We start from the raw sequence: 27,544 nt of genomic DNA on the forward strand, positions 1-27,544 counted from the left end.
TGTTGTTTCATTTTGCTTCTGTATATATGAATCTTCTCAGTTTCTTTTCTGTTCCGTCTTCCTATGTAATTTACTAACACATACCGTGGCATGCTACTTTGTTTTTCTAATGTCATCCTTTAGATGAAATTAAGAATGCCCTTTGACGTCTCTGCTGTATTCTGCCCAGTGACAAACCTCCCCTCTTTTTTAGCATAAAATGGTGTCACTTTTATAGAGGTCATTCTCAAGGACACTGTGACACATTTCTGCAGCACTCCATCTTCTAATAAGAGCATGATAATTATGCACCTTTTAGCCACTGATGGGTTATTATTCATAGAGTTACTCTACATGCAGCCTACTCTCTCTCATTCTCTGTTTCAGTCCCCGTCTCTGTCTCTTCCTCCTCACTCTCTTGTGCTCCGTGAGTCACACTCTAGCACTCTCCGTCTCTCCTCTTCGCTCCCCTCTCGCGCTTTTTAAAATCAGGAAAGCTGAGCTGCTGATTTGCTGCAGAAGAAAAAGCATCAATATTTCTCGTTGTTACGATGATGATCATTATCATTGTAGAACCCTGTTGCCATGGTGATTTGTTTTGGCACAGAGTATTGTGAAGGGGGAAAAAGTTGAGACAGACAGGCAGGAAGGCATAAAACACATAGAACTGGATAAAAACATGTATGCTGCATTGCATTACAAATTAGATATGATGTTGGCCAAACCATCATGTATAGATGTTCATTTATGTTTTTAATACTTTTTTTTGTTTGGTGCTCTCCTGTGACGTGCTTACTTTACAAGGTCATTTGGAGGTCATCACATTTTTTCTTCATTTTTTTACTGTGTTCTTTTTGTTTGAACACCCCTGTGGAAACACACGCCCACTCATGCATGCTGATAGACACAAAACACACACACATACTTACATACATGCGCTTACTTACATACTCACAGATTCTTCAAGGTTCAGAGTTGCGGGTATTACCACAGAACGAGTGGGATGCATAGTGTTTCCATGGAGATCTATTTTTAGCCATTGACAAAAAAGGGCCAACTGTTAAAATATGCCATCATGTTCCCTCTGACTGCAAAAAATTCCATTACCTCTCATGCAGAAAGGATAGTGTTTTTTTTGTTTGTTTTTTTTTCACTTCCCTGTCATCGATTTGGAAACAGGATGATATGAAGATGCCATTTGTCAAAGTGGATTTGATTCCTGCTGCATTTGACAGATCAGCACATTGTTGGCCATAAATTACAGACTAAGATAAGTGAAGAAGAGTGTTCTAATTTCATCTTTATTGAATTAGGTCTATTGTCTTAGTGCTAAATAATAGTTGTGTAATCTACTGAATCAATTTGTCAGCAGATTATATCAGCAGTTGTAATCTATTAGTAGATTACAGCTAGATTACAGCTTTTGATTGCTTTTATATCATCATGCATTACAGTTTTTCATACAGTCCACCTTTACAGTCATACAACACAAAGAATTTAAAGGTGTCTTTTTTTTTTTTTTTTTTTTTTTTTTTTACATTTTATGACAATATAATACTGTAAATCATTCGGCTTACAAATCACAAAAACAATTATAAATTATGGCCCACATGTAGTTATTTTATTATTAATAACACATTAGCTCTGTCGCTGTGCCAAACTTCATGCTCAGTATTTCTTAAATGCGGAAAGAAACTTAAATTACAGAAACATGGGTTGTTTTTCCTGGCCCTGAACCCAGAGCCTCAAACAAGGCCATACTGAAATTATGGAGCAGTAATTTTCATAATTACTGCCATATTCAAATGTTTTCCCATCAGTGTTAAAAAATTGCAACAGTAGTCCTCTAATGCATACAATCAAGTATGGCTAAATGTGGTTTATTATTAGGAATGACTGGTTAATTAGCAACTATTCAGTGACTGATGGGAGAGTGATTTGATGGCATGGAAGCAGATTCATAAATAAGAATAAAACACAGGATCCAGTAAATTGCTTTTTTCCTCAATCTGCTGAGTGTCGCAGATGCTCACTGGTTTTTTTTTTTAAGGTTCACCAGTTGACAATCTGAAAAGCCACTCCCATCTAGTGCTAATGATAAATCGGTTTTATTAACCTATAAGTATTTTTCCTCACCCTTTTTTTCATGCCTGGATCCAGACTTCCTTTCTTAAAGACCCTCTCTGTTTGAACCTTTAGTTAGATAAATTACTCTTTATACCAGGGGTTTGTTATCTTTTGCCATTGATTCTTCATGTATATTTAATGTATATGCAGCAGTCTTGTTAGTATATTATCATGCATTCATGTTTCAGTGCTTGATAATAAACTCTAGCACAGATACTCCTTTGTAATCAGCTTTAATCCTTTCTGAGAATGTTGTGACTCATCTGTGTATCGCCACATTTTTCTGCCCTCTCACTGCCTCCTCAAAATCTACTGCCAGAGCAGTTTGGTGGGCTGACAGTATTTAGCTTGCAATATTTCATAATCAGGCAATTGAAGCTTTTGCAGTAAGCAGCAATGCAATCAGCAGTCCAGGAAGGAATGATAATGTAGAAGAGGGTTTTCCAGGAAGCAATGAGTATTTAATGATTAGGGAGACTGGTTACAGCATCGATCACATCTCAAGGGCATTTAAGGAGAACACGGTTAAAATATTTAACAAGGTTAAATGTCACTCTGAACTAATACAACATCTCATGCAGTAGTACCTGTCGTGTAGCAGAAATAACTAAGAATATGCAGTATGTTGTATTTTAATGAGAAGTGATTGCTGCTCTTATGCAGGTGCTTGCTTTAACAAGCTCTTGTTCTCATCAGGATGGGTGTACATTGTCTGGAGTGATGCAAGAAATGTGGAGTAGGTGGATTAGCACATGTACCACAATAGAAAAAAAATCATACAATCATGTAAATGCAGCATTGATGTAAGAAATATGAGTAAATGTAATATTTGAGCTTGGATGGTTGGATGTATCTCCGCTTGCATGTATGTACATGGGTTTGTGTATCTTCCATACTGGAACTCTCTAAACCCTGATTATTTGAGCTCTAGTTTTATTATGTGATACTGCAAGCAAGTGCAACCCATGCTTGGCCAACCCTATTACACACACACAAGCACGTGAAAAGGCGGTCACGACTCAGAGAGTCATGCACACACACACACACACACACACACACACACACACACACACGAGCACAGGCATGTGTGTACATGTGTGTTGTGAGACAGGGTGCTGTGGAGATCAATGGCAGAGCATGCTAGGTCTTCACACATAGACAATAAAAAGAGAATGGGTAATGCGGCTATTTATAGACTGATCTATTTGTAACCAGGGCATTCTCCTGTGTAGGAACTGGGAATTGTTCTCTTTCCAGTCTGTCCTCTCCCTCTTCCCCTGTTCTTTTTCAAGCAAGTGATCTTTTTTTTCTCCCATTTTTTTCGGTGTGTAAAAATTTGTTTTTCCACACAACAACTTTGTTATCATGTATTTTTGTGCCTTTTTCTCTGGAGTCAGTTGCGGATGGATGATCAGTTAATTTCTGCAGATGTCAATAAGTCATCTCACAGTAAAATGCATTCACATGTAAAACGGTGTCATGCAGCAGTGATGTTATCAGGTGCAATCCAGGGCCACTCCTGGGAGACCCAGTGACGCACCATGCATGACATAATGCTGTGGTAATGTCTGTGGTTGTGAGGGAAAGAGAGACACAGAGAGAGACGGTGAATACACACTGTGCCTGTGTCTGTGCTCAGCAACCGGATAATGGAACTACACAGAAAAACAGTCAAATACAAACAATAATGTAACTGCATAGAAATATTTTGTAAATAATTGTAAAATAATGCACACAAAATTATTTTAACATAATAAATTTCCAGTTTTGCAGATTTGCAGTTAGAACATCTAATGCCTAAATAGTTCGGTAAAGGTTTGATGTAAATATAATTGGCATTTCTGGTCATCCTCCAGTTTTTGATGCACCAGTGGTGCAGGTTCTTATTGTAGTATTTGATTTGAATCCAGACAAGACTGTAATGCAGATAAATTATAGGATGAAGCACAAGTTGTTTCACTTGAACATAATGTTAAATATAATGCACTATATTTATATATATTCTATAGATTTCAGATAGATAGATTTCAGAAGATAACTTTCTGTAGCTTTCTTTAATGCTTTTAAATCACACAGTAACATCTTGTAGAGCAAAAGAAATGCATACATAATGCATCTGAGCGGATAAAAATACACTGGCACACAAAAACTACACAATTCTGTTAATTATTCGTGGATTATGAAGTTGAGGTGCTGCTCTCGCCAAAGCTCTGCACGTGATGTAATGGACCCTTCTGCCATTTCAGCTGTGTAAGAATAATGTTCTGAACATTATTCTAAAATTAAATTGTACCTCAAGCCAGCATGAAGTTCTTCAGTTAAAAGAGCAAAAGATATTTATATACAGTACAGTAGTTCACTCTATGAGGAGGTGGATGAGGTCAAAGCACAGGGCTCTCATCTCTTGAACAGAATTATATAAGGAACGCACAGCCATGCCCCACCATGACTCAAACTGGTAATTAGAGATGGTTTTTTGTGGTCTGAGAGTGAGAGAATAAAGGCAGAAATAAAAAGAAAGCACAAAGAAAGACTGATTACAATGCTGGCTTCAGATCGGTGCTTCTGACTGTAAAAATGTTATTAGAACTGCCGATTGTTGTGTGCGAGGATAAAAATAATATTTATGAAAAACCATTTGTGTTTTGTGTTTGTCACTGGAGTATATGCAATATAAAACTGTAATACATCTGAAATACTAATGTACATCATTGATTGCACAGTGATGTACCGTACATGTTTCTCATTGTTTTCCTCCCTCTCCTTCTCTTTCTGTGTCTTCCTCTCTCAGGTCTTGCAGGTGCCCAAACTGACCTGGACAAGAGAAAAGAAGTATTTGGGAGAAACCTGATACCTCCAAAGAAGCCAAAAACCTTCCTGCAGCTGGTATGGGAGGCCTTGCAGGATGTCACCCTCATCATCCTGGAGATCGCTGCCCTAATCTCCTTGGGCCTCTCCTTCTACAAACCTCCCGGAGAGAGCGGTGGAGAGTGTAAGTGAAACAGCCCCAGTGACATCACTTCTAAAAGAATTTTGTCTTTGTCATTCAAGATTAGAACGAAAACCAAAACACACAATTATCTCTGGTATTGCCATTATTGCACATGAGAACAAAGGCTCATAATAGCGCTGGCCAACTGACTTCACTTCGTCTGACATCACTGGCACCGACACACACACCTTTTAATTGGTGAGGCAGGTCACACTGTGTCTGGGAGGTCAACAGACACCAATGAGCACAGGGTACGTGTGTGTGTGTGTGCGCGCGTGTGTGTGTATGTGTGCAGGCCTGCATGCACATTATGAATGTGTTAGATGTTCATACGATAGGTACCAAGAAGGTTAATGAAGTGTTGAGTTAGAGAAATAACCTTGAGCTCCCGGTGCCCATACATCAGCCCTGTGAGCCGTGAAACAGGAAATGAAGACAGAGCCCATAACGAGGTGCTGAGTCAGCAACATCAGTCATTGCCCACCCCCAGCATTATCACAGTAATGGAATTCAGTTACCCTGCCAAAGAGACCAGTCATCATTTTGAGAGGTTTAAAAACTCTTTTAGGGGTAGAAATATCAGAAAGAGATGAAAATAGTTACCAGAGTTTTACTTCTAGGGATTAGTTCATCCAATAATTTTTGTGTAAATTCATTTTATAGTTGGTGTGTTATGATTAAGAGGGGATTAACAATTGAGCAAATAAATAAATCATTTGGCCAAATACACTCCTCTGCCCAGTCTGTGTCAGTTCACTTCCCTGCCAACTGCTAACCTCCTGCACATGAGCCACATTTCAATGTCTTTGTTCAACATATGTTATGTGAAAACATCGATGTTCAGTGCTCAGTTATAAAATCCTAGTGCTCCTGCCAGTAGGCGAGCTGACTGCACTGACTCAGCAGCAGAAGAGGTTGTCCAGCAGACACACAGGTTAATCTCCAATGCCTCCAACAGTTAAGGTGCCCTCCCTTTTAGTGGGTTGACTGACAAAATGTGTGTTGACTTGATGTCTAATCTCCCAATGCATGGACTCATTAACGTTGTGTTGGCAGCCCTGCTTTTTTCTCTACATCTTTTGAGCTGCGTAACTTTCTGAATGAGCTCTCACCCCATCCAAATAAAGCAGAGAAATGCCAAAAGATACATTATGATATTAACTGCAGATACATAATCAAACTTCTCTTTAACTGTTGACAAAAAAGTTACAGATTAATGGGTCTAAGGCTGTGGGGATGTACAGATGTGTTGAGCAAATATTGGCTTAACACAATAAACTCATTGACCCTCCACACACACATGCACACATCTCTCACTGCTGGTTTACCATTGTGTCTATTAATAGGACAAAAAAACACTTAAAAGTCCAGGAATAGAAGGTGGTGGGACGACTTAATTCTCATTTACGTATGAAACAGCTTGGCTGCAGTTGAATGAGGAGGTTCTTAATTGCGTCTGTATAAAACACACTAAATGCACGGGAACAGCACTGAAAAATACCAGCAGTAGACAATACCAACATTGTATCAACAATGTATCCAAACTGCATTTGAAGCTTACAGACTTTTATTTATTGAGTGATGGACTTCCATTCATGTCTCCAAGTCAGCTGAAATAGTTTTAGTTAGCAACATGATAGTGTGTGAGTGGCTTTCTATGACAGAAACAGGGTCACATTTTGTACAGGTTGAATTTGTGTATCTGGGTACTAAGAGCTGTACAATCAGAACCATGGACAGCTACTGTACTCACTGTACTCACTCACACCACTGTTACTGTCCTGCGTTGACAGAGCAGAATAGGTCGAACTCGTTCAGCTTTTTTTTTTTTTTTTTTAAAGAATCCACTGGCAGTATTTTATTGTGTTTACCAGTTTTCACTTCCTTCAGCAAAATAAATAATTATTTATTTTCCATTATTTTTTTAAGAGCCTTTATCGGTCTGAATGCATTATTTAGTAAATTTAGTATCTAGTTCAGAATCTCTGACTGCACTGTCACTTCTTGAAATGAGGAACTCCTCACACAATTAAGTGAAGAGAATGTCAGCAAGGGACAATGTAAAAAAAAAAAAAACTGAAATAAATCATGAAATGTGAAGCTTTATTTCAAAATATTTCTCTTTTTTGACAAAATCTCCAGAAATGTGTGACTACCTACAGTATGATGGCAATGGTAGAATATGTTTTGTTAACATTCAGTATGCAGTATATCCTCTAAATTGGCATCATATTTATTGGAATTCTTCTGTACTGTACCAATACATGCAAATTGGAGTTTAGTTCTGGGTTAAATTAGACCCTGCATGTTTAATGTATGTAATTTAGGCTGTGCAGTAGTTACTTTGTCTAAAGCAAATCACTCCAGTGAGGGTTTTTGAAGTCAGCTAGTCACGATTGTAGAGCACAATGGGTCCCAGAGTATAACATGATGCAGCAATAGGAAGACTGGGAACAGGCATTGTTTCATTTCTAAACATCCCTCAGTCTGTTGCTGCACAGTCAGTGGACCACAGGGACAGAGAAATCACATATATGCATTTATTTACACTGTACATACTCTATCATATTACACAGTGACAGCTGTCTTTCGTCTAACAGCTTTTTAGTCCAGTGCGAGTGTGAGGTTTGACTACAGTGTTTATAGTCTACAAAAGTGATAATGCAGACTCATGTATATAAAAGTAGTAAACTGATATCTCCTGTAAATGTCCCTCCATATAATTTTTCTCTTCTCCTTCTTGTCAGCCTGTGGCTCAGCGGCAGGTGGGGCAGAAGATGAAGGCGAGGCAGACGCTGGCTGGATCGAGGGAGCTGCCATCCTGTTGTCTGTGGTGTGCGTGGTGCTGGTTACAGCCTTCAATGACTGGTCGAAGGAGAAGCAGTTCCGTGGGCTGCAAAGCCGAATCGAGCAGGAGCAGAAATTCCAAGTGGTCCGCGGAAGCCAGGTCATACAGCTGCCTGTGGCAGACATAGTGGTGGGGGATATTGCACAGATCAAATACGGTAGGTGTGCAGAGATTTCACTAACTTTACTCACTTTATGACACGGGGGATGTGTGATGCAAAGTACATTGTTCAGATATGAGCTTTTAAGGACAAGTTCGCAATTGTTTTTGCACAATTATACAATAACGCCAAAAGCAGATAGGGTTGTTGAGCTGTTGCAGCAGGACGAAGCTAGGGAATTTTACATTAAGGAAAACTATAGCAACACAGTATATCCTCTTGATTTGACCACCTCAGACACATTTAAGCTTTAGATAATCTTCTTAATGCATTTTTGTACAGAACAATGACTATGGATTTTGTCCCGAATCACTTACTTTGTGGACATCCTCTAGGGACAGAACTTTTAATGTCCATTATGAACAGTGTGAATGTTTACAGCAAGTCTAATCAATTTCACTTTTCACATGGGCCAACTATTGTTTTACAATAGATTTAAAACATTGTGGGCCTACCTTTTAAGGGCCTACATTTTTGTGGCCTCTTGGTTTTGGAAGATATCCCTCCAAACACAGGCAATGAAGTAAGGTTCAGTAATTTTTCCAACATTTTACCTACATTTTACAGTTGATATAAGATTTTATGTGGCAGCTTAAATGGAAAATGGATATTTAAAGCAATGTGCAAAGTATTCATTCATGCTTGTTTTATGTTATCTGTTCATATTGTTCATTGGATATATTTCTTATTTTTTATTCATCATAAACTAATGTGTCAACTCATTCATTTATTGCCTTGATTAAAACAGTGGGACCAAAACTGACCAAACTTCCCAGCACGTTAATAAGTTTGGTGTGCTCTGACATGCCCACTGACTGCCTCGACTGGCTTCTCGATGGTTTTGTCTAAAGTCATTTTCATGGTTCAGCAGCTGAAAATAGAGTTCACCTCATTTCCAGGAGGGGATTAAAGTTATGAGGTTCACTATAAGCAATTAAATAAATTTAAGATACAGTTGAGCAATTAATTAGCTTCAGATAGACCCATGCACTGAGTGACATGCCCACATCCTTTCCCAATGCCATCATTTTGATTACTATAAATATGCTACAGTGGTTACGATCTGCCCTGCATCAGATTATATTGGAGTTTCTGAAATATTTTTTTGTGTAAGCAAATTCTTTATCAATTCCTGCAATGTAAATATAGCCATGGCAGATATCTAGAGTTTGATAATGGCAACTGGACTTCTAGTTTTTAGGTTGAAACGTTTCACTACTCACCCAAGTAGCTTCATCAGTCTGATAGCACGTCAGATAGCATCATTGGCTTGTCTGTTGCTGCAGGTGATCTGCTTCCTGCTGATGGAGTGTTGATCCAGGGAAACGACCTGAAGATTGATGAATCATCGCTGACTGGAGAGTCAGACCACGTCAGGAAGTCTGCAGACAAAGACCCCATGCTATTGTCTGGTATGTTGCCAGCTGGTGCACTCTGAGGATGGATGGGCATATACTGTATGTCACAGTCATGTTTTTCTGCATGTGATGTTGCTGTGTAAAGCAGAAAGGGACTTTTTTTAAAATCTTCAGTAATAAATGTTATTAGTTTTTTTTTTCATCTTTACAAAACATATTTTTAAATTAATTAATTTCTAAAACAAGCCTACAGTTACATTATTACCAATTCTCACCCAGTGGGCTGGTGCATATTTGTTGTCCTCCACCAGAACGGAACTGAATTAGTAAATAAAATGGGTTGATTTTTACTCCTTCTAGCCTACACCTACTTTTATATCCATTCACTGCCTTCAGATAAAGTACAGAAATAAAAAGTTCTAATTGTTTTTCATAGTACATCATTTTCATGACTATGGTATAATAATTTTGGCTGACAATCAAGTCAGAGATGTATTTTTATTGCCTACAGTATTGTGAGTTTTGCCTTCCATTATTTATCATGCTTTGGTTTGGTCTGCAATGCTTCATTTACACAAGCTATTGTGGATACACTTAAATGAATTTGAAGTCACAGTCTTATTCATTAACTCAGACAAAAGACAAAAGGTTGTTCATTTCTGAATGTCAATGCAGAAATCATTGGCAAAAGCCTGGAGGACACTGTTTTTTCTCATTATTGGTTTAGCATTTGCTACAGTAGAGACACCAACATTTAGAGCTGAAAGATTTTTGAATTGAAGAACATCAGAAGAAACATGGGTCAGTTTGTTCTCACATCTTGGTGTTTTATTCCTGTGGATAATTAGCTATGTGCCCTTTTGCTGCCTTCTTCAATTAACCTTATATTCATTCACAATGACTTATTTTCTTGAAAGGTTAATCGTTTTTTTTTTTTTTTTGTCTGTGTACTATACTTATACACATGTGCAGTATGTGCACGCTGGTACAGTTTGCACTGATTCTGGTTCTCTAACAACAGCACATTGGTTTTAAAATATAAAAGTCAATGAGGTTAAAGTGCTGACCTTCAACTTTAATAATGTTCAGTTACAGAAATTCTCAATATTAAATTTGTAATGTTGAACCTGCAGTGTGAATATAGAATATGGTGCTATTCTAATCTATCTAAGAGTCTCTTTCATTACCACAAATGCAAACAATTATGGCAGGAATACAAAAGTACCACCTTTTACGCAATATTTCTAATCTAACTGTAATTTAATATCCTGCTGCCCCTTCTCCAGGGACCCATGTGATGGAGGGGTCAGGGCGCATGGTGGTGACTGCCGTTGGTGTCAATTCTCAGACTGGAATTATCTTCACCCTGCTGGGGGCCGGCACAGAGGAAGAAGAGAAGAAAGAAAAGAAAGGTAAAATCATTAGTTTGATAATTTATGTCTACATGTCTATTAAGATTTTTCTGCAGTTGCTTCGGGAGTACTGAGGTAATTTTTTTTTTTTTTTTTGTCAGTGTTGTTCAGCAAAGGACTCTTGAAAAAGCTTCTTTCATGTACTTATATGCTGAAAGTCTATGTGTGCTAGTGTTTTTAACAGTCCTCGGTATCAGAGGGGTTATAAACAATAAACTCCCAATAAAAAGCGCCTGTTTAACTCGTGAGAACTGTATTAACTTTTGTAGGTATTTGTAGTGTAGTACCTGACAGTAAGATGAATCTGTAAAGAAACTGTATGAAATGAGTGCTGTAAGTGGCAGCAACCAGGTTGTGTGGGTTCAGGTGCATTATTGTGCTTACTTTCTTATCGTTCCAAATTTGCCTTAAAGGAGGTGCAGTGGAAGACGGACACCAGAACACAGGTAGAGTATCACCTTTCTCTGACCCCTGGGAGTGGCACTTGATCCTTTTGACCCTTAACCCCTAATGACCCCTCCCCTATTAAACCAGTGATAATTTTTACCCCTTTTCTGTAGCTAAGCACATTTGCCTTCGTTTAATTTGTCACTTAAAAAGAGAAGCCTCATCGTTACAACACTGCATCTTTTTAAGTGCTGACCGATGACACATTTCATAATGTATAATTCTCTCCTCCTATAACAGGCTCTGTACTCATTGAACTAACTAGCTACCATTCAGCATCAGTCCTGTTTCAAAGACATGTTTAATGCCAATGGATAAAAATGGCTGTCGGACTCATCTCATTGCTGTGTTACACAACAATGACATGAGAGTGAGAGCCTTCTGGTGTACAGCTGATGTACCAGCAGTAAAGAGTAAAGTGAAAGCTTTTCTAGAATAAATTTGTGTTTATTTATTTTGGACTTTTCTGAGATATTTTTACATTTTACATATGCATATATCCATATTTTACATCACTAGTGATTATCATTGCCTCTTTGGACAGCTCTGTAGTTTCAATAAGCAGGAAGCCCGGTATCTTGCATGGCTAGCATACTCTATGTTTTGAAGTATTTTGTTCCAGTGCTGTCTCAGAGTTGCCACATTATTTAAGGAAACTGTAAACATATCATATAATGGTAAGATTGATATTGTCCCATTGTTTCATCAATTTGATACAATTAATTAGTTTAGGGAATAACCAACAGCTAATTTTGCAGTGTAACATTCAAACTAGGCCCAAGGAAGCTGTCATTAAATTCACTTTACACTGTAAAACTCTGAGTGTTTTATTATTCCTGACCATTCTAGATCCCTAATTTAAAGTTTAACTGTGTTTAAATTTAAACTTTCTCAGGCAGAAATTATTATTAATATCTTACAAAAAAAAAACAAAAAAAACACATCGTGCACAAAATATTGGACGCAACTTGTCACCTTACTTAAATTAAATTAAGGCCACATTTTTGCTGAGTTTGCATTAATTTCAGGCTAGTTATACAACTCCTTTTTAGCTTATTTGTTTCAGGGTTATTTAGATCCTAAAAGATATTACATGAATAACACAGTTTGAATGAGCTTCACACTACCTGAAATGAAATAAAAACTATTACATATGCAGTCAAAACCTAATATGACAGCAGTAAAATACAATATTTTTTACAAGATTACATACAACGCATATAGTATTTTGAAATAAATAGGTGCTTTGTAAAATCATCGCAGAGTAGGTTTATCTTTATTTAGTTCTGGTTTCACTTTTGTTATATTGTTTTCCACATTATGTTCAGACTTCATGTTTCATGTATGTCCAATGTTACACTTGTTTGTTTACTGGCATTTTCCTGAATATCTTCTATCTTAAATCACAGTAGTTAGACACATATAATAATAATTAATTATTTAATTAATCAATGGAATTATACACTTCAGTTTTCACATATAGCCTGCATATGCTGAATCTCTTTAATGTGCTATAACCATGTTATTTCTGTTCACTGTCTTGTGTACGCGCGTGTGTGTTTGTTTGTGGGTGCGTGTGTGTGTGTGTTTTTGTTCATTCATGTTTGGCCCTCATTGTTACTGGCTAGACTGCTCCCATCCCCCTATCCACCCCATCGCAACAATAGCCACGGATGGGGCTGCAAGCATTAATGCCCCTGGCAGTGCCAGCCTAATTAATGGTAGGTTGACAAAACCTCTGATCTCTGACCTCTCTCCATTGTGACTTTCGGCTCCATCTAACTCCTCCATTCTCCAAGTGCTCCTGCCATGGGTGCTCACTTTCTGTTCTGCTCTACTTTCTCTCTCAGTTGTGTTGGACACCTTTCACCTTTGTATCCATACTGTCAGTGCATGTGCTCTTTAGTCATAGAAATGGATCTCATCTTTCCTTTTCTTCTCTTTACGGTATCTTTTGTCTTCTAATGCTTATAATGTGCGAGAAAAATCTTTAATGACTTTAAATGTAAAATGCCTCCTCCATTAAGGCTCTACAGTGCTAAGAACCCTTTGAGCCTATTTATTTTTCATTCATAATAAAAATTGTGAAGCATAAAGATTTGAATTAAGGTGTCTTTAAAATGTTTTGGGGAAATAAACTTATTTTCTTTCATCGTCAGAGATGAGAATATTAGTACCACCAAGAAACGCCCATGTGCTGTTTTTCCTAAAATCAAACCAGAACAAATGAGATATAATGAGCTAATTAACAAGCTTTAGAGGTGGTGGTAGATGGATTTTGTTACTGCTGAACATTCAGACTAACTGTTTCCCCCTGTTTCAACTCTTTATGTTAAGCTAAGCTAACTGGCTGCTTCATACTGAAAAAATAAATACAAGAGTGGTATTGATTTTCTGATTTACCTTGGCAAGAAAGTGAATAAGTGTATTTCCCAAAATATGCTGTAGATCTGTTCTTTTAAATTCTACTGTTGGGCTATTTCTTTGTTTTTTTGTGGGATTTTTTTTTTTGCCTTTTAATAAATGGTTTGTTTAATTAATTCAGATTTCTGACAGGAAACAAGACACCAGTTGAAATGTGGTAGCTCAATTCTTCTGAGGGGGCATCTCCTTTTAATTAGGGGTCCTCTGAGATAGCTTAGCGAAAATCTTGTGTAGGCTGGACAAGATGCAAAAAGATTAACTTCATTACTTGTTGCATTGGGTTCTCTCCTATCTCCACTTCCTCGGAGAGGAAAAATATTTGTACTCAGGGCAGGAAGGGCTGTAATGGTGACCTTGTGCTGTTTTGGGCTGCAACAGAGCAATTTGTCATCGTCATTTATGTAACTTCAGGGAGCTGGCTAATGTGGACGTTAAGGTGAAATGAGCCATTTGTTCTGAACCTGACGATTATTTTGAGAAAATATGGACTTCTGGCTCTGATTGCGCTGACATATTGGTATAAAGCAGTGAAAGTCAAATTTTGTGCAGTTTCTACCCTAATAACCACTGACACAAACAGTGTATATCTTTATAATTATGGCCTGGGCAGATAATGGGATCAACACTGCAGAAGGTAATACATGCTTACTTAATTATATTGTCTTAGATTTATTTTGAAAGAGGACCTCTATCTTTTAATTTTGTTTTATCAGCTTGGTGAATGATGTATACTCTATGTGTCCTTAATAGAAGTGTCTTAGCAGTTCTGTTGCTTCAGTATTTTAAAACAGCGTTGTCTGATTGAAACACACATTTAAGTTCACTCCTTGCGTAAGCAAAATCCAAACGGCATAATAAATTCACAGTCCCCGAACTTAGATTTCGATTTTCCTCCAGTTGTACTTACATAACTTCACCATGTGGGAGGCTTTTTCTTCAGGCTCTCTCTCTCAATCTTTCCCTTACTCTGTACTGTTCACATCTCTAGTCTGCTTCCCTCCAAGTGTGTGATCTTGCATGTGCTGTCTGAATTTTCCCCTAATGCATGCTTTCTTGTTTGTGTGTATCGTACATGTGTGTGGTGCGTGCGTTCAATGTAAATGCCGTATCTATCGTATGTCTTGATATCTCATTTGATACCCTGACAATGTGACTCATATATTTGATAATGTGTGTGGATTTACTTGAGCTCACAGTGTGAATATGTCGCTCAAAAAAATACTTAAAGACAGAAAAATTCAGCAGAAAATGTGCAGTTTTTCTTATGTTCAGCATCACATCACGCTGTTTATAATAAGATAGTCTATTAAAATCTAATGTTCTCCTACTTCATTACACAAGAATCTGCACACGTGTCTCTGATTAGTGTTAAAATAACTCAATTAAATTTTGTTTTATTAACCCCATGCCAGTTGGTGTAGCTGCTAGTCACAGTGCATCACATACATATCACAAGCCTTTCTATGTGACTTTCACAGAGACGTTGTATTAAAAGTCATTTTCCTGTCTCTCTGTTTGTAATTTCTGGTTCTCACTGTTTGTGTTGTCTCTGTGATGATAATTTGTTTACTTGTCTGCCTTGGTTATTTTTGTTGTTATTGTCTTGTATGTCTCCATCATAGGTAAAATGCAAGATGGCAATATGGAGAGCAACCAGATTAAAGGTAACCAAACCATATCTTTCACTCTCTCCTTCCCTGCATTTTTTTCCTCCCTCCTCCTCCTCCTCCTCCTCCTCCTTTTTCTTCTCATCTTTACTTTTCTGTGGAGCGTAGTGAAGCTCTGGGTCAAATGCAACTGGAAAATTCTCTAATACTTTACTTATTTCAGCCTAGGTTTTAAAAAGTGCACGTTAAAAGTCTTTCAACATATTATGTGCAGAATTCAGAAAGGATTCCAGCGGACTCTGATAATCTAGTCAGCCAGTCACTGACTAAGTCTATCCCAGATACTGTAAGTGTTGGAAGGGATTAGACCTTTTATTTGACCCAGGTTTTACCCACAGTCATATTAGTTAGAAAATCCCTCCTCTCCACTCTGTGTCTTGATGTTTTGTCCTTGGTCTGTTGTTTTGTTGTTATTCTTGTGTTGTTGACTTGTCTTGCTCTCTATGAGAATACAGCAACCTGTCCCACAACTAGTGGATGTGCCTCACCTGGGCTATTGTTATCAACCAAAAACACCCAAAACCCAAGTCATATATCACATCTGGTTTCCACTGTTTCATGAATTCTTGTCCACACATTGTAAATTCAATATGGCTTAAGATTTAAGGGATAAGTTAAGTCTAAGGCAATTAAATTCTCAATAATATAAACAACATTTTCTTTAAATCAACAAATTAATTAATTGACTCACGCTTTAATAACAGCCCCTTGTTAATGTACATGACGACACCATTATTTTTCTCAGTCATCTAAAAGTGTACATTTCAAAATCATTGATATACTTACCACTCCTAATTTGGTTTAATTACCTAGACTGCAGGGCTATCCACAAGGGTCATGTCATGTCACAATATGTTTCCTTTCTTAAAACAAAAGCATGTTGCAATGGAGTAACAGACACAAACTAAAAAAAGTCAAAGTATCCCCCAAAGCAAAGGGTCAAAAGGGTAAATGAGGACGTTCTTTAGCATCATGTACATTTGTCCGTACTAGTTGTGCAAGATAATGATTACAGTCTAGCTCAGCATTGCTTAGAATATAGAGTAAATACAGATTCCAGAAGATGAACCTTTTGTCTTGAGTCTATTCAATTTCAAGTGATCTTGCTCCTGTCCTATCTGGTGGCTATGGGGGTGGAAAAACAGAATGCACCATCAGAGAGTATGACAGATGTTTAACATTTAACATGTTTTATGTAAGCATCAAACATGCCTCATTGTGAAAGTCGGGAAGAAGTTATTCGTGGTAATAGCTTATATTTACAGTGAAGCATTGCACCGTGTGTGCGTGTGTGTGTGCATGTGTGTGAGAGTGAGTGTGTGTGAGGGGGAGCTGGAGACAGAGCAATGTCACTGAGGACTGGTTTTATCGACTGAACAGTATTTTTTTTTTACAGAAAACTTTGTTTCTACACTTCCAAGAGTATAAAGTAGATAAAATCTGTGACTCTCTGACAGGAGCAATCAGATGTATGCAATGTATATGTGTTTTTGAAAATGATATTTATCTAGAATATTGATTTTTACTTTTTGATTAGTAAAATCAATTATATTCTGTTGTATTTTATTGAGTTGAAGTCATCTCAAATGCATAGTAACAGTCTATAGGGTAATTGTGTTGTGTGTGTTTGAATCCAGTCCCTAATGAGATGGTTTATTTCAGCCAAATATGTGATCACTTTCATATATGTGGTTTTACAATATGGGGATTACTTTACTGATAAGAGAAATGGCTTCAACCATTTTTCATCAACATTCAAATTTTTTATGTATTAAAATTAGCATCTTACTGCCACTATATGTTGAGATACTGTATCATCATCTTTAACTGAGATCTCCGACTGTCTTCCAGAATAGTGTAAAACTGTTATACATCATGTAAAGGTAGCAGCTTGGCTATGATATATTTCTGTTCTCTCAGGGCAAAAACACCAGAACCACTACCTCCTCTTAATATTTTGGGGGGTTTTTTCTACCTGTTTTGTATTTTTTATGTGAAACACAGTCCGTGTTTTGTGTTTGAAATGTGCATAGGTTTCCTTTTTCTCACTTTCTGCAAATACTTTGAAGTCTTCTTAATCATCTATGAACATGGCTTGGACTTTGGTTGTAGGCCCATTGAATTATTCATGACTCACTGTAAAATTCACAGTCCCTTTTATTCTCCCAATAAGTTAGAGACTATGCAGAAACACACATAAACAATCCTGTTTTTTTTCTATGAAAGGTTTTGACATACCTATTAATTTGCATTTTGTCATGGGGTGTCCTTATGACCTGTTCTGGTTCTGTCCTGGAACTAGTGCAACACGTTGGTGTTAAAGCCTGGCTCACCATTCCCTCTCGTTTCCTTGGTCTAATCTCCATTTCTAACACCACTGTTGTCTGTTTTTTTTTTTTTGTTTTTTTTTCTCTGTGGTGTTTACAGTAAAGAAGCAGGATGGAGCAGCTGCCATGGAGATGCAGCCTCTAAAGAGTGCTGAAGGCGGAGAGGCTGATGAGAAAGAGAGGAAGAAGGTGTCCGTTCCAAAAAAAGAGAAGTCTGTGCTTCAAGGGAAACTGACCAAATTGGCCGTCCAGATTGGCAAAGCAGGTACAGCAAATTGCTTGTGGTCAAGTCCATCACTCAGTCAGACAGTTAAATCAGGAACAACAAGGTACTGAATCATCATCCTGTCCAGCGCAGCAAGATGTTGCACTGATAAGACTCATGTCTTTGTTGCTTAGAGCAATTGAGGCAGATTGGGCACATCTGAATTATGGAGCTGTAGAAGGGCTTAAGTACTTTATTTTTCTAAATGTCCTGTCCCCTTTGGACTTGTTGAGTCTGGGAACAACTGAGACCCCACTATGCAGCTTCTTCACTTTTGCAATTTTACCACCCGTATTATAATCAGTTGTTTATAATTTCATTTAAAGCAATATATGGCACCAAGAAGCTGATGTCTAACACAGTGCAGTCAGTCTGTACCAGCAAGCATATTTAGTAACAAATGCCCACATGCCATTGTGCCCACATAGTGGGTGTCCTCATATATCAACATATTAGGATTACTTTGAGCAAATGATACCCATTAAAAGCTAAGGTTTCTGGATCAGTCTGGAGAATTTAGGATTCTTAAAAGAAGAAGTCCCAGAATTCTTTTAAAGTTTTTCTAGATATGGAGTTGGAAGTTTTCTCATTTTTAAGAGACTCTCTTAAAAGTAGACCTCATTTTTACACTACACTGTTGGCCTGACTGATGGAATGAGGACATGGTGTCAGAACAATGAAATACTGTGGATGGATTAGCATACAAGCGGCACTGTAAGATCATATGGTCTTACTGCAGATCTGGCAGAGCATATTTGAACGTGTCTTGGCTGATTTCTATACACTCCCAATAAGCCACACCTAGGGTCTCATTTATAACTGTTATGTATGCACAAACCGCTGCTTGGAACATGCATATACACTTCTCATGGAACATTTTTTTATAAAAACAAAGCTGACATGAAACTATGCAGACCATGCTCCTTTCACCTGTTTAATTTCACATTATATACATTATAAATAAATAACCGTACAGTATAGCCACAGTGTAATCAATAAGATAATAACTGTCCGTGTTTAATTTAGGTTTTAATTTAGGCCTTCCAAATCTGCCTGTATGGTAAAGCAACCATGATTATTTTTTAAATTCTGGACACACTGACAAGATGAGCACCATGGTGATCATACTGGGTCAGTGACTTTTTTTGCACTTGTTTTCTTTAGGTGCTCTGGTTTTCTCCCATACTAAAGCACATTCATGTTGCTGTAGGGGTTGGCAATCATCTGCCATGGCCCTGGGCTAAAGCACTGGAAACAACTAGAATTGCTCCTCAGGTGCTACACTGATGGGGCAAATCTGCAGACACATTTTCCCACTTGGAAGAGTGAAGTGTAACAAAAAGTGACACCCCACTCAGACTCTGTCTCTCGTGTATCGTACACTACCCCTCTATCTCCTTGGCAATTTCACAGAGAACATTTAGTTTTATAAATTAAAGTTTGACTTTAATCTTATTCCTTTGCTCAACCGATACCCTCTGTAACTCTTTCAGGTTTGCTCATGTCAGCCATCACAGTCATCATCTTGGTCCTATACTTTGCCATTGACAACTTTGTGATGCAGAAGCGCCCATGGATGCCAGAGTGCACTCCCATCTACATCCAGTACTTCGTCAAGTTCTTCATCATCGGTGTGACTGTGTTGGTAGTGGCTGTGCCGGAGGGGCTGCCGCTGGCTGTCACCATCTCCCTGGCTTATTCTGTCAAGGTGAACATACTGTATATACAAAAATATACTGCTGTATCTACTGTCCATTTAAACATTGTATTTAGTTAGTTTATGTTTACATTGAAAGTTGATTTTCTGACCTACTGTACAATATAAAGCATAGCTTAACTATCACCTGCTACTGAAAGATGCACCTTAGTTTCTGCACTGTACTAACACACTAAGCGTATATGATATACAGCTAAAAACAGAAAAACGGTTTCTGATGAAGGCTAAGTACAGAAAGCAGTTGTTTTTTGTTTTTTGTTTATTACCAATGCTGGGAATAAAGTAAGCCTTTAAACATGTAAAATAAACATATACCTGCATACCTTTTTTGTCATTATAACCACTGATGTTTAAGCAGTGTAAGTGTGTGAGAATAATTCAGGAATACACATATTATAGTATAATATAATAAATTAAATTCTTAAGCATTTTCAAATGGGGATTTTATTCTTATCATATTGTTCCCTACCAACAGAAAATGATGAAAGACAACAATTTGGTGCGTCACCTGGATGCATGTGAAACAATGGGCAACGCTACAGCCATCTGCTCTGACAAGACAGGCACGTTAACCACCAACCGCATGACGGCTGTGCAGTGTTATATTGGAGATGTGCACTACAAAGAAATCCCAGACCCCGGAGTTCTGCCACCCAAATCACTGGAGTTAGTGGTCAACGCAATCGCCATCAACAGTGCCTATACCACCAAGATACTGGTAAGCCACATATAATGGGTCACAATATTTATTTAAGATATTTTACAGTACTAAAGCCTTTTAGTAAAGACTAAGATGTCAGCTCCCACCGTGTGAATGGTGAAGCCATATGATGAGAGCGGTGACACAGTTCTGCAGTGCTTTCTACTTGGCACAGCAGAATGTTGGCGTCCTTGGCTTCTGCTTTAGATTCATCAGGCACTCACTCAACTTATCACCTTGAGAACAGTTGTGTAATTTTGTTTTATCTGATATTCAGAGTGTGGCAGACTGTAATTGAATCCAATCTGTCTAAGTGCTCAAGAAGGTCTCTTGTTTACAGTGAATGCAGCGTAGAGAGATTTTCCTTGAGCGGATTACTGTAGACCTGCATGCAACATAAAATGTATAATATGAATAATAACTCTAGATAAATAAATATACATATATACATACTGTGTGTACATACACCCATATAGACATATACAGTATGTACATACACTGAAAGGTGACAAAATTAATGGAAAAACCTTTAGTGGAGTGGAGAAACAACATGCCTGACCTTTAGACCCATACTTTTATATTATAAAATAAAAATGATATTTTTTTTGGATAATGGTGCTAATTGCTCCAGCAGACTTACCAATCAATGCCAAGGTACACTCAAGTTCCTGTGGGGAACTCCAAAATGCCATATTATTTTGTTATATGTTGGAATCACAGACTCTGAAACCTGTTTGCATGGATATTCCTTCAGGCCAAAGGTCTGAAACACTTCTCCTAATAAAGCATTTGGCAATCATATTCTAAAAGCAAAGCTTGCCAAAATCAGCAAGCTTCAGACTGTTAGAGCAACATGCCTGAGTAATCTTTTTTTCTGGCATGACCATGTTTTCTCACCTGTACACACACACACACACACACACACACAAACACCATTTGTGGCTGTCTGTGTGTCACTATCTTGTAAACCCCTGTAGAGCCTATTCATTGATGGCTGACCAACTGACAAATGGCCTTATGGAACTTGCATGGGAAATGAGTTCAGCAGGCAGGACATCTGTGATAGAAGGATCCCACAGATTTCACTTCCTACCCCTTAGGGTACGATTGCAATCTTGATAAAAACAGGGTTGGTCACTGGGTTTCTAAGATGGAGCGCTTCCGATTTAAGTCCTCTGTAGTTTTAACTCTGGTTCCTTTGATATGCACAGTGCAGTTACTTCTGACATGCTGGTGGCATAACTGTGTGTCTCCCAGGCTTTATTCCAGTCAGTGCAGTGCTTTTTATTTTTTAAGTTCAGTTATAAATTCATTTTCATTCCTCAACAATGTGCATGGTGTATTTATTCTGGTCCAAGAATCCAAACTTTGCATAATTTTGTGATTCCCACTCTGAAAAGATGCATGATTTATGACATTTATGACATATTGTTGCATGCTTTTTCAGTTTCACATATCTGTGCACAAAGTGGAACATTCAGAATGAAAATGTGATGGAAAAAGATCTCCTGTCTCAGTTTAAAATGTCTTTCATATCTTTATTTTCTCATAGTTAAAAAATTTCAATCCCTTCTGTTGTTGCAACTGATGCCTCCTCAGTTCCCCTTTCCTACATTTCTTTACCAAAACTTACCACTGTTATCCCTTTTTGAAAAACCTGGAGGAATGCTCTGCAACATTACGTCAGCCGATTGTACCATCATAGCTGCTTAGCTCAACGGAATTAAGCACCAACAGAGTGCAGCTTAGAGTTGGTGGATTAAATGGCACATTTAGTGTGTTCTTTAATCTCTTCATTCATACAAGAGTAGAAGTTAAACTTAGGGTAAACATCAAATGATATCAGCTTACATACTTTTACTATGGCTTATAATACCATTTACAGTAATTACCTGCAGCATCAACGATACCTGCTAACCATTTCTGGTAGCTAACCCACTGGCTTTCATATACCGGTACATACATTAGTTCAGTGGGCGTATATGCATAAAGGCACATTACATGAATAAATATAAAATCTAGAACAGAAATAGTTCAACACATGAATGTATTTATTTACTGAGGGCTCTTATTAGAATAAAGGAAAGAAGCGAAGGGAAAACAAGATGGAGAAGGACAGATAAGGAATGAAGTGAACTGAGAAAGCAGAAGGCAAAAAGGACATTTCTCAGAAAGGTTTAGTATATCCCTTTCTCCATCTCAGCCACCCCCACTGTCTCAGCGCCACTCCAGCCCTGCAGTATGCTAGCTGGTGTGTTCTTATATAAGCGGCCAATCCTGTGGGATGCCAGGATGGCTATGGAAGTCTTTGATGACTGCCACACAAAGGCACAAAAGCAAAGAGGCAGCCTTTGATACGTATATCAGTCCCCCTCTGGCTTCATAATACAGCCACTAGTATAGCTCACCTTCTTCTGTCAGCACATGCAGACTATATAGAGGGGAAACCTTTGTATAAGAACACACCAGGTAGCATACTGCATTCAAACATTTTTACACAGTAAAACCACGCACAGTTATTCGACAGTATATGCATACTTGCTGTAAGACATTCATATACTGGAAAAAAAAAAACTGGAAGGGTTGCATTGGATATCACTTGCAGGCAAATCATGTATGCTACATAGCAATTTCTAAAGACCATTCAGTGATGTCAGAATACTGCTGTCATTTCATAGGAATGTGCGTCATACCCAGTGGCAAGTGCTCCGTAACATACAGCAGCCTCACAGAATCACATTAGCAGTTCTCTTCTCTTCTTTTCTTTCAGCTTTCACTTCACATTGTTAGTTATTTCTTTGTCAGCTATTAAAAGTCCAAAGAACCCTGGGTGTGCATGTGTGTGCATATGTGTGTGCATATGTCTGTGTGTGTGTGTGTGCGTGTGTGTGCACGTGTGTGTGCTTGTGTAGTGTGAAAAGTGCAGATGCAGATAAATGTTATCACATCTGTCACATTCGGCCTGATGACTCTATAGGAGGTATTCAGATCACAGGTGCGTGTTCTCGCAGCACAGTGTGTGTTTAGCATGGCTGTGTGAGTGTCCTGGGAGCTCACTCTCATGTTGCTTCAACCACCTGCTCAGGTCATTATTCCGGTCGGGGACAAGAGAGGTAGATAACAAACACATAACAAACACATCCATACACACACTTAAGTAAATGGCTACACTTAGGAAGTACGTGAGCGTTCAAAAAAAAAAAATCTAATAATCTAATCAATATAATAAAAGTAACATCAGAATATAGACAATAGAAAAACAAGATTCTTTTATTGTTAAATACGAAAAGATTTTTTGCTCCACACTGAGCAGTTCATGGTTTGTATTTAAATTGAATTTTTATTCAGCAGTGAGTCGAAATGTTTATAATTGGCTTTGGCTAACTAGCACTTTTATCATCTGGATGTTGTGTGCTTCCTCTCTCCTCTCCTCTCCTCTCCTCTCCTCTCCTCTCCTCTGTATTCTGCACTTGCTTATCGTGTTGACAGTGTTGCTGAGATAGCAGTTAAAAAGTGCGTCACATTACAGTGACACTGCTTTGATGTTTCAAAGGCACATGACATTAAGGATTTCATGCTTTCATTGACAGTGTTTTAATTGATTTGGGGTGAAGTGGAGTGTGAAGAAAAAGGAGAAAATAGAGAAACGGAAGAAACACAGACACTTGACCTTCTCAAGACACAAGCATTCAAAGATTGGATACTACAGGCTTTGACCTAAGATTTGGTGGAAACTTCAGATACATTTTGTAATATTGTTTTGGGAATAATCTAATGTCTGCAATAGAAGGGCAAAATGGGGTAGAGGGAAGGAAAGCAAGGATTTGCACAAAAAAAAAAGGATGAGAGAAAATGGGAAAATTATATAAGAAGGGGAGAGAGAAACCACACTCGCGTGACAAGTGTCCTCATCAGGGACTGAAAGACTGTATTACTGTCCTCCAGCACGCCTCCAGGCTTTAGCCCAGTTGGCTGGTACAGTCATGTGGAGAGCTAGAATATCATCCACTCCTACATGCAAAGAGGGAGGAGGCAAGGGGGTGGGACGCCATGTAAGAGACCAGGGAAATGGACAGTGAGGAAGAGGAGAAATTCATCCAGAGTGAGGAAGGCAAAGGATATGAAAAGAGTAGAATGAGAGAGAGTGTAAATCAGGAGTAAAATGTAAAATGAGGAACAATAGTGGTGAAAGGGTGAGGTGGAGCGTGAAAATGAAAGAATATGAATTGTCAGAGAAGAGAAAGGGAAGGAACAGGAGGTAAGGATTAAGGAGAGCCCCAGGTGGAATAGGAAGTAAAATTGCCAACTCTCCCTCTGGCATATGTCCTTGCCTGTGGGTGCACCCAAGGACCAGGGAGAGGGCAGCTGGTCCTTAGCCACATCCAGGCCAGGACATGCCAACAGTAGCCGAGTCATGCCAATGTTGGGCATCCCATGCCAGCAAACTGTCTTTGCATGTAGAAACCTATGTCAAGTTGATCGTCTGAGGAATCTCAGAAAATAAAAGGCAGTGGTGTTGCTATTTGCCTTTTGTTTTTTTTCTGTTTATGCATTGCTCTTTCACACTGGGATAGTGTGTGCAGGTTTTGCGAAATGTAATTTCTAAGATCTGATCATCAAGACAAAATTTTTGAGGTTTCATGTAGTGTCAAAAACAGTGGGTGAAAATATATGAAACATCTACAAAATAATTTTCATTCCCCAAATATTTTAGCTCTGTATTTATTTCCATTTAGCCTTGCATCCTTCAGCCGAGCTATTAGCACAACCCTGTCATCACAGAGAGTATTCATGTCTAAACAAAGGTTTCATTTTCACAGCAGGATCAAATCTTCAAATGTATCAAATGCATTTTGCATATTTACATGTGTTTTCCTTTAATCATTGCAGATATTGCCTTCCCCTTGACTATACCATGAAATTAACTTATAATAAACATCAGTTAACATCAAAACTATTTAATAAAGGCAGAAATTTAAACTTTATGTAGAAATGATCACTTAAAATACAGCACATTCTGTTTGTTTTTTTTTAGGCAGCCATTCATCCTGGTGTAGCTTCATGTTGTTCTGTTGCTGGGAGCCTATTGTCCCAGGCACTTAGCAGATGAAGCCATTTGTTCCAATGCCCTCATTAGCCAATGACAGGCAGTGTCTTCCTGATGTAATCATCGGTCATTAGGAAAAGGCATTAATTCTGTTATTTACCACAAACTAGGTATAAAGTATTTATACTCTTGTCTGTGTCTGTGAAACACACAGCTAACATAAAGCAGATATGTCCAATTACTAGGTGAACATGGGCTGGTATTCTGATTGAGTTTTAATGATTAATGAGATTTCAGACGGGTTTTCTCTCTAACCCTGTGAGCTGGAACCTCTGGCTCACAGCAGTGTCAGCTAAGGGGACATGTACAAAATGACTGAGCCTAAATGAATCAATATTCATTGTTTCTTAAGAAATTGTGATTTTTAAAAATATTGAGCTACACGAGCAAACATTGAAAGCGTGTATATGACTCACTAGATGGATGATCCACAGAAATGATTCCTGGGTATTCTGCCTCTGCTTCATTTGATGTAGGATTTGCATAAATCACAGGGAAAAGTCTAACCTTAATACTGTTGTTCAGTCAACTTAAGTCCAATAGGGAAAGGGTAACTATGGAGATATGCAGTAAAATGGCAATATTGAATAAATAGATTGCATATGTTAGCACAGTTTAATGGCATTCTCTATCAAAGCCTCGTTAGCAGGTGGAGCGGTCATTAGATGGAGAATGTGAGTGCACCAATTCCAACAAGTCATTAATGTGATTAACTACACTGCCGAGCCCGAATCTTTCTCACCACGCTGCAGCAAGTACTGAGTGGAAAAAGAACAACAGCAAGAACGTAAATTTCAGAGCCTTGAAATGTAAAGCTGTTCTTTTACATCTAATCTTGGTTGGAGGCTTGTTTAGACACAGAGCAGCGAACCTGCAGTCAGTCTATTTTAGGGGCAAATAGCACAAACTGAAGGTGTCTGCTTAGCAGCAAGTCAGAGGTATTATGTTCAGTGTGCTTTTGACATACTGTGTTGTTTTGTGTATGTGTGTGTATGTGTGTGTGTTAGAGAAAGAGAATGTACCTGACAAGCCGCTGAGTGTAGGTGTCAAGCGTACAGTAGGTACTATATAGCAAGACCCCAGGGAGATTAGCTGTCACTGCAGTGGTAGCTAATAGGGCTCCAGATGAACCACATTTAACATGTGGTATGTGTTTTTTTTATAGTGATCAAAATAGAGCACTCACTTTAGTTTAAATCCATTTTTTCCCCTATAATTGTAATATACATATGACCTAGGATTGTACATACTGTATGAAGGTACTTAGAGTATGTGTAGGCTATGGACTGATGCTTGGACATGATAAAGAATTTGATGCAGCTACCTTGGACTCTGGGAAATTATACTGTGCATTTTTGTTCATTTCTGATATTTTCAATTCATTCATTAAGAAAGTAATTGGCGGATTAACAAATAATGAAAATAATCATTCGCTGCTGTAATTTCCTTGATTGCCATTTCCTTCTTTTTAACTGCACTCACCTCTTGTAAAGCTCAAATGAATACCAACTCAAGAATGTGTGATTATATGAGGAGGCATGTTATGAATAATGACAGTAAGGATTGCACACTCTCAGATGTGTCCAGACTCATGAGCATCAGTGTCGCTACACTGTTCAGTATATGTGTGTGTGACGGTGTGTGTGTGTGTGCGTGTGTGTGTGTGTGTGCATAGGATATTGACAAAAAGGAGATTTGTTCGGTCACAATGAATGAAAAAGAAAACAAATTTTCAAATAAAGCTGGACAGTCATGCTGTATGCTGCTTGTATTTCTTTTTGACATTAGAGGGGTGAGAGTGAGTAAATGGAGTGTGGCTTGGTAAATACTAATAAATGTGAACTGGAAAAAGATGAAAATGGATACACAGAAAGATTTGAGGACATGTGTGAAGTGAGATGAGTGAGAGTCCTGTAAGAGAATCAGAGCCAAAGAGTGAGAATCCCCAAGTGGTGGGAAGTGCACCCTCTCTTTTCCCAAGTCTCTCCTTTCAAGTGTGCTTTGCCCAACGTTG

At 38.2% G+C, this 27,544-nt stretch overlaps 1 protein-coding gene across 4 annotated transcripts in view; it reads left to right on the plus strand.

The window, feature by feature from the left end:
• The window catches only part of atp2b2 (ATPase plasma membrane Ca2+ transporting 2), a 60,506-nt gene that overhangs the window by 15,680 nt on the left and 17,282 nt on the right, over positions 1-27,544 (plus strand). For all 4 annotated transcript variants that reach the window (XM_026307871.1, XM_026307870.1, XM_026307869.1 and 1 more), the window contains exons 2-11: positions 4,898-5,098; positions 7,846-8,103; positions 9,393-9,518; positions 10,751-10,876; positions 11,290-11,322; positions 12,952-13,044; positions 15,370-15,411; positions 17,842-18,006; positions 19,500-19,714; positions 20,199-20,441. In XM_026307871.1, the coding sequence (XP_026163656.1) occupies positions 4,898-5,098; positions 7,846-8,103; positions 9,393-9,518; positions 10,751-10,876; positions 11,290-11,322; positions 12,952-13,044; positions 15,370-15,411; positions 17,842-18,006; positions 19,500-19,714; positions 20,199-20,441 (1,502 nt within the window). The remainder of the gene's footprint in view (positions 1-4,897; positions 5,099-7,845; positions 8,104-9,392; positions 9,519-10,750; positions 10,877-11,289; positions 11,323-12,951; positions 13,045-15,369; positions 15,412-17,841; positions 18,007-19,499; positions 19,715-20,198; positions 20,442-27,544) is intronic.

This window comes from Mastacembelus armatus, chromosome 5, assembly GCF_900324485.2.
Source record: "Mastacembelus armatus chromosome 5, fMasArm1.2, whole genome shotgun sequence".
Lineage (NCBI taxonomy): Eukaryota > Metazoa > Chordata > Actinopteri > Synbranchiformes > Mastacembelidae > Mastacembelus > Mastacembelus armatus.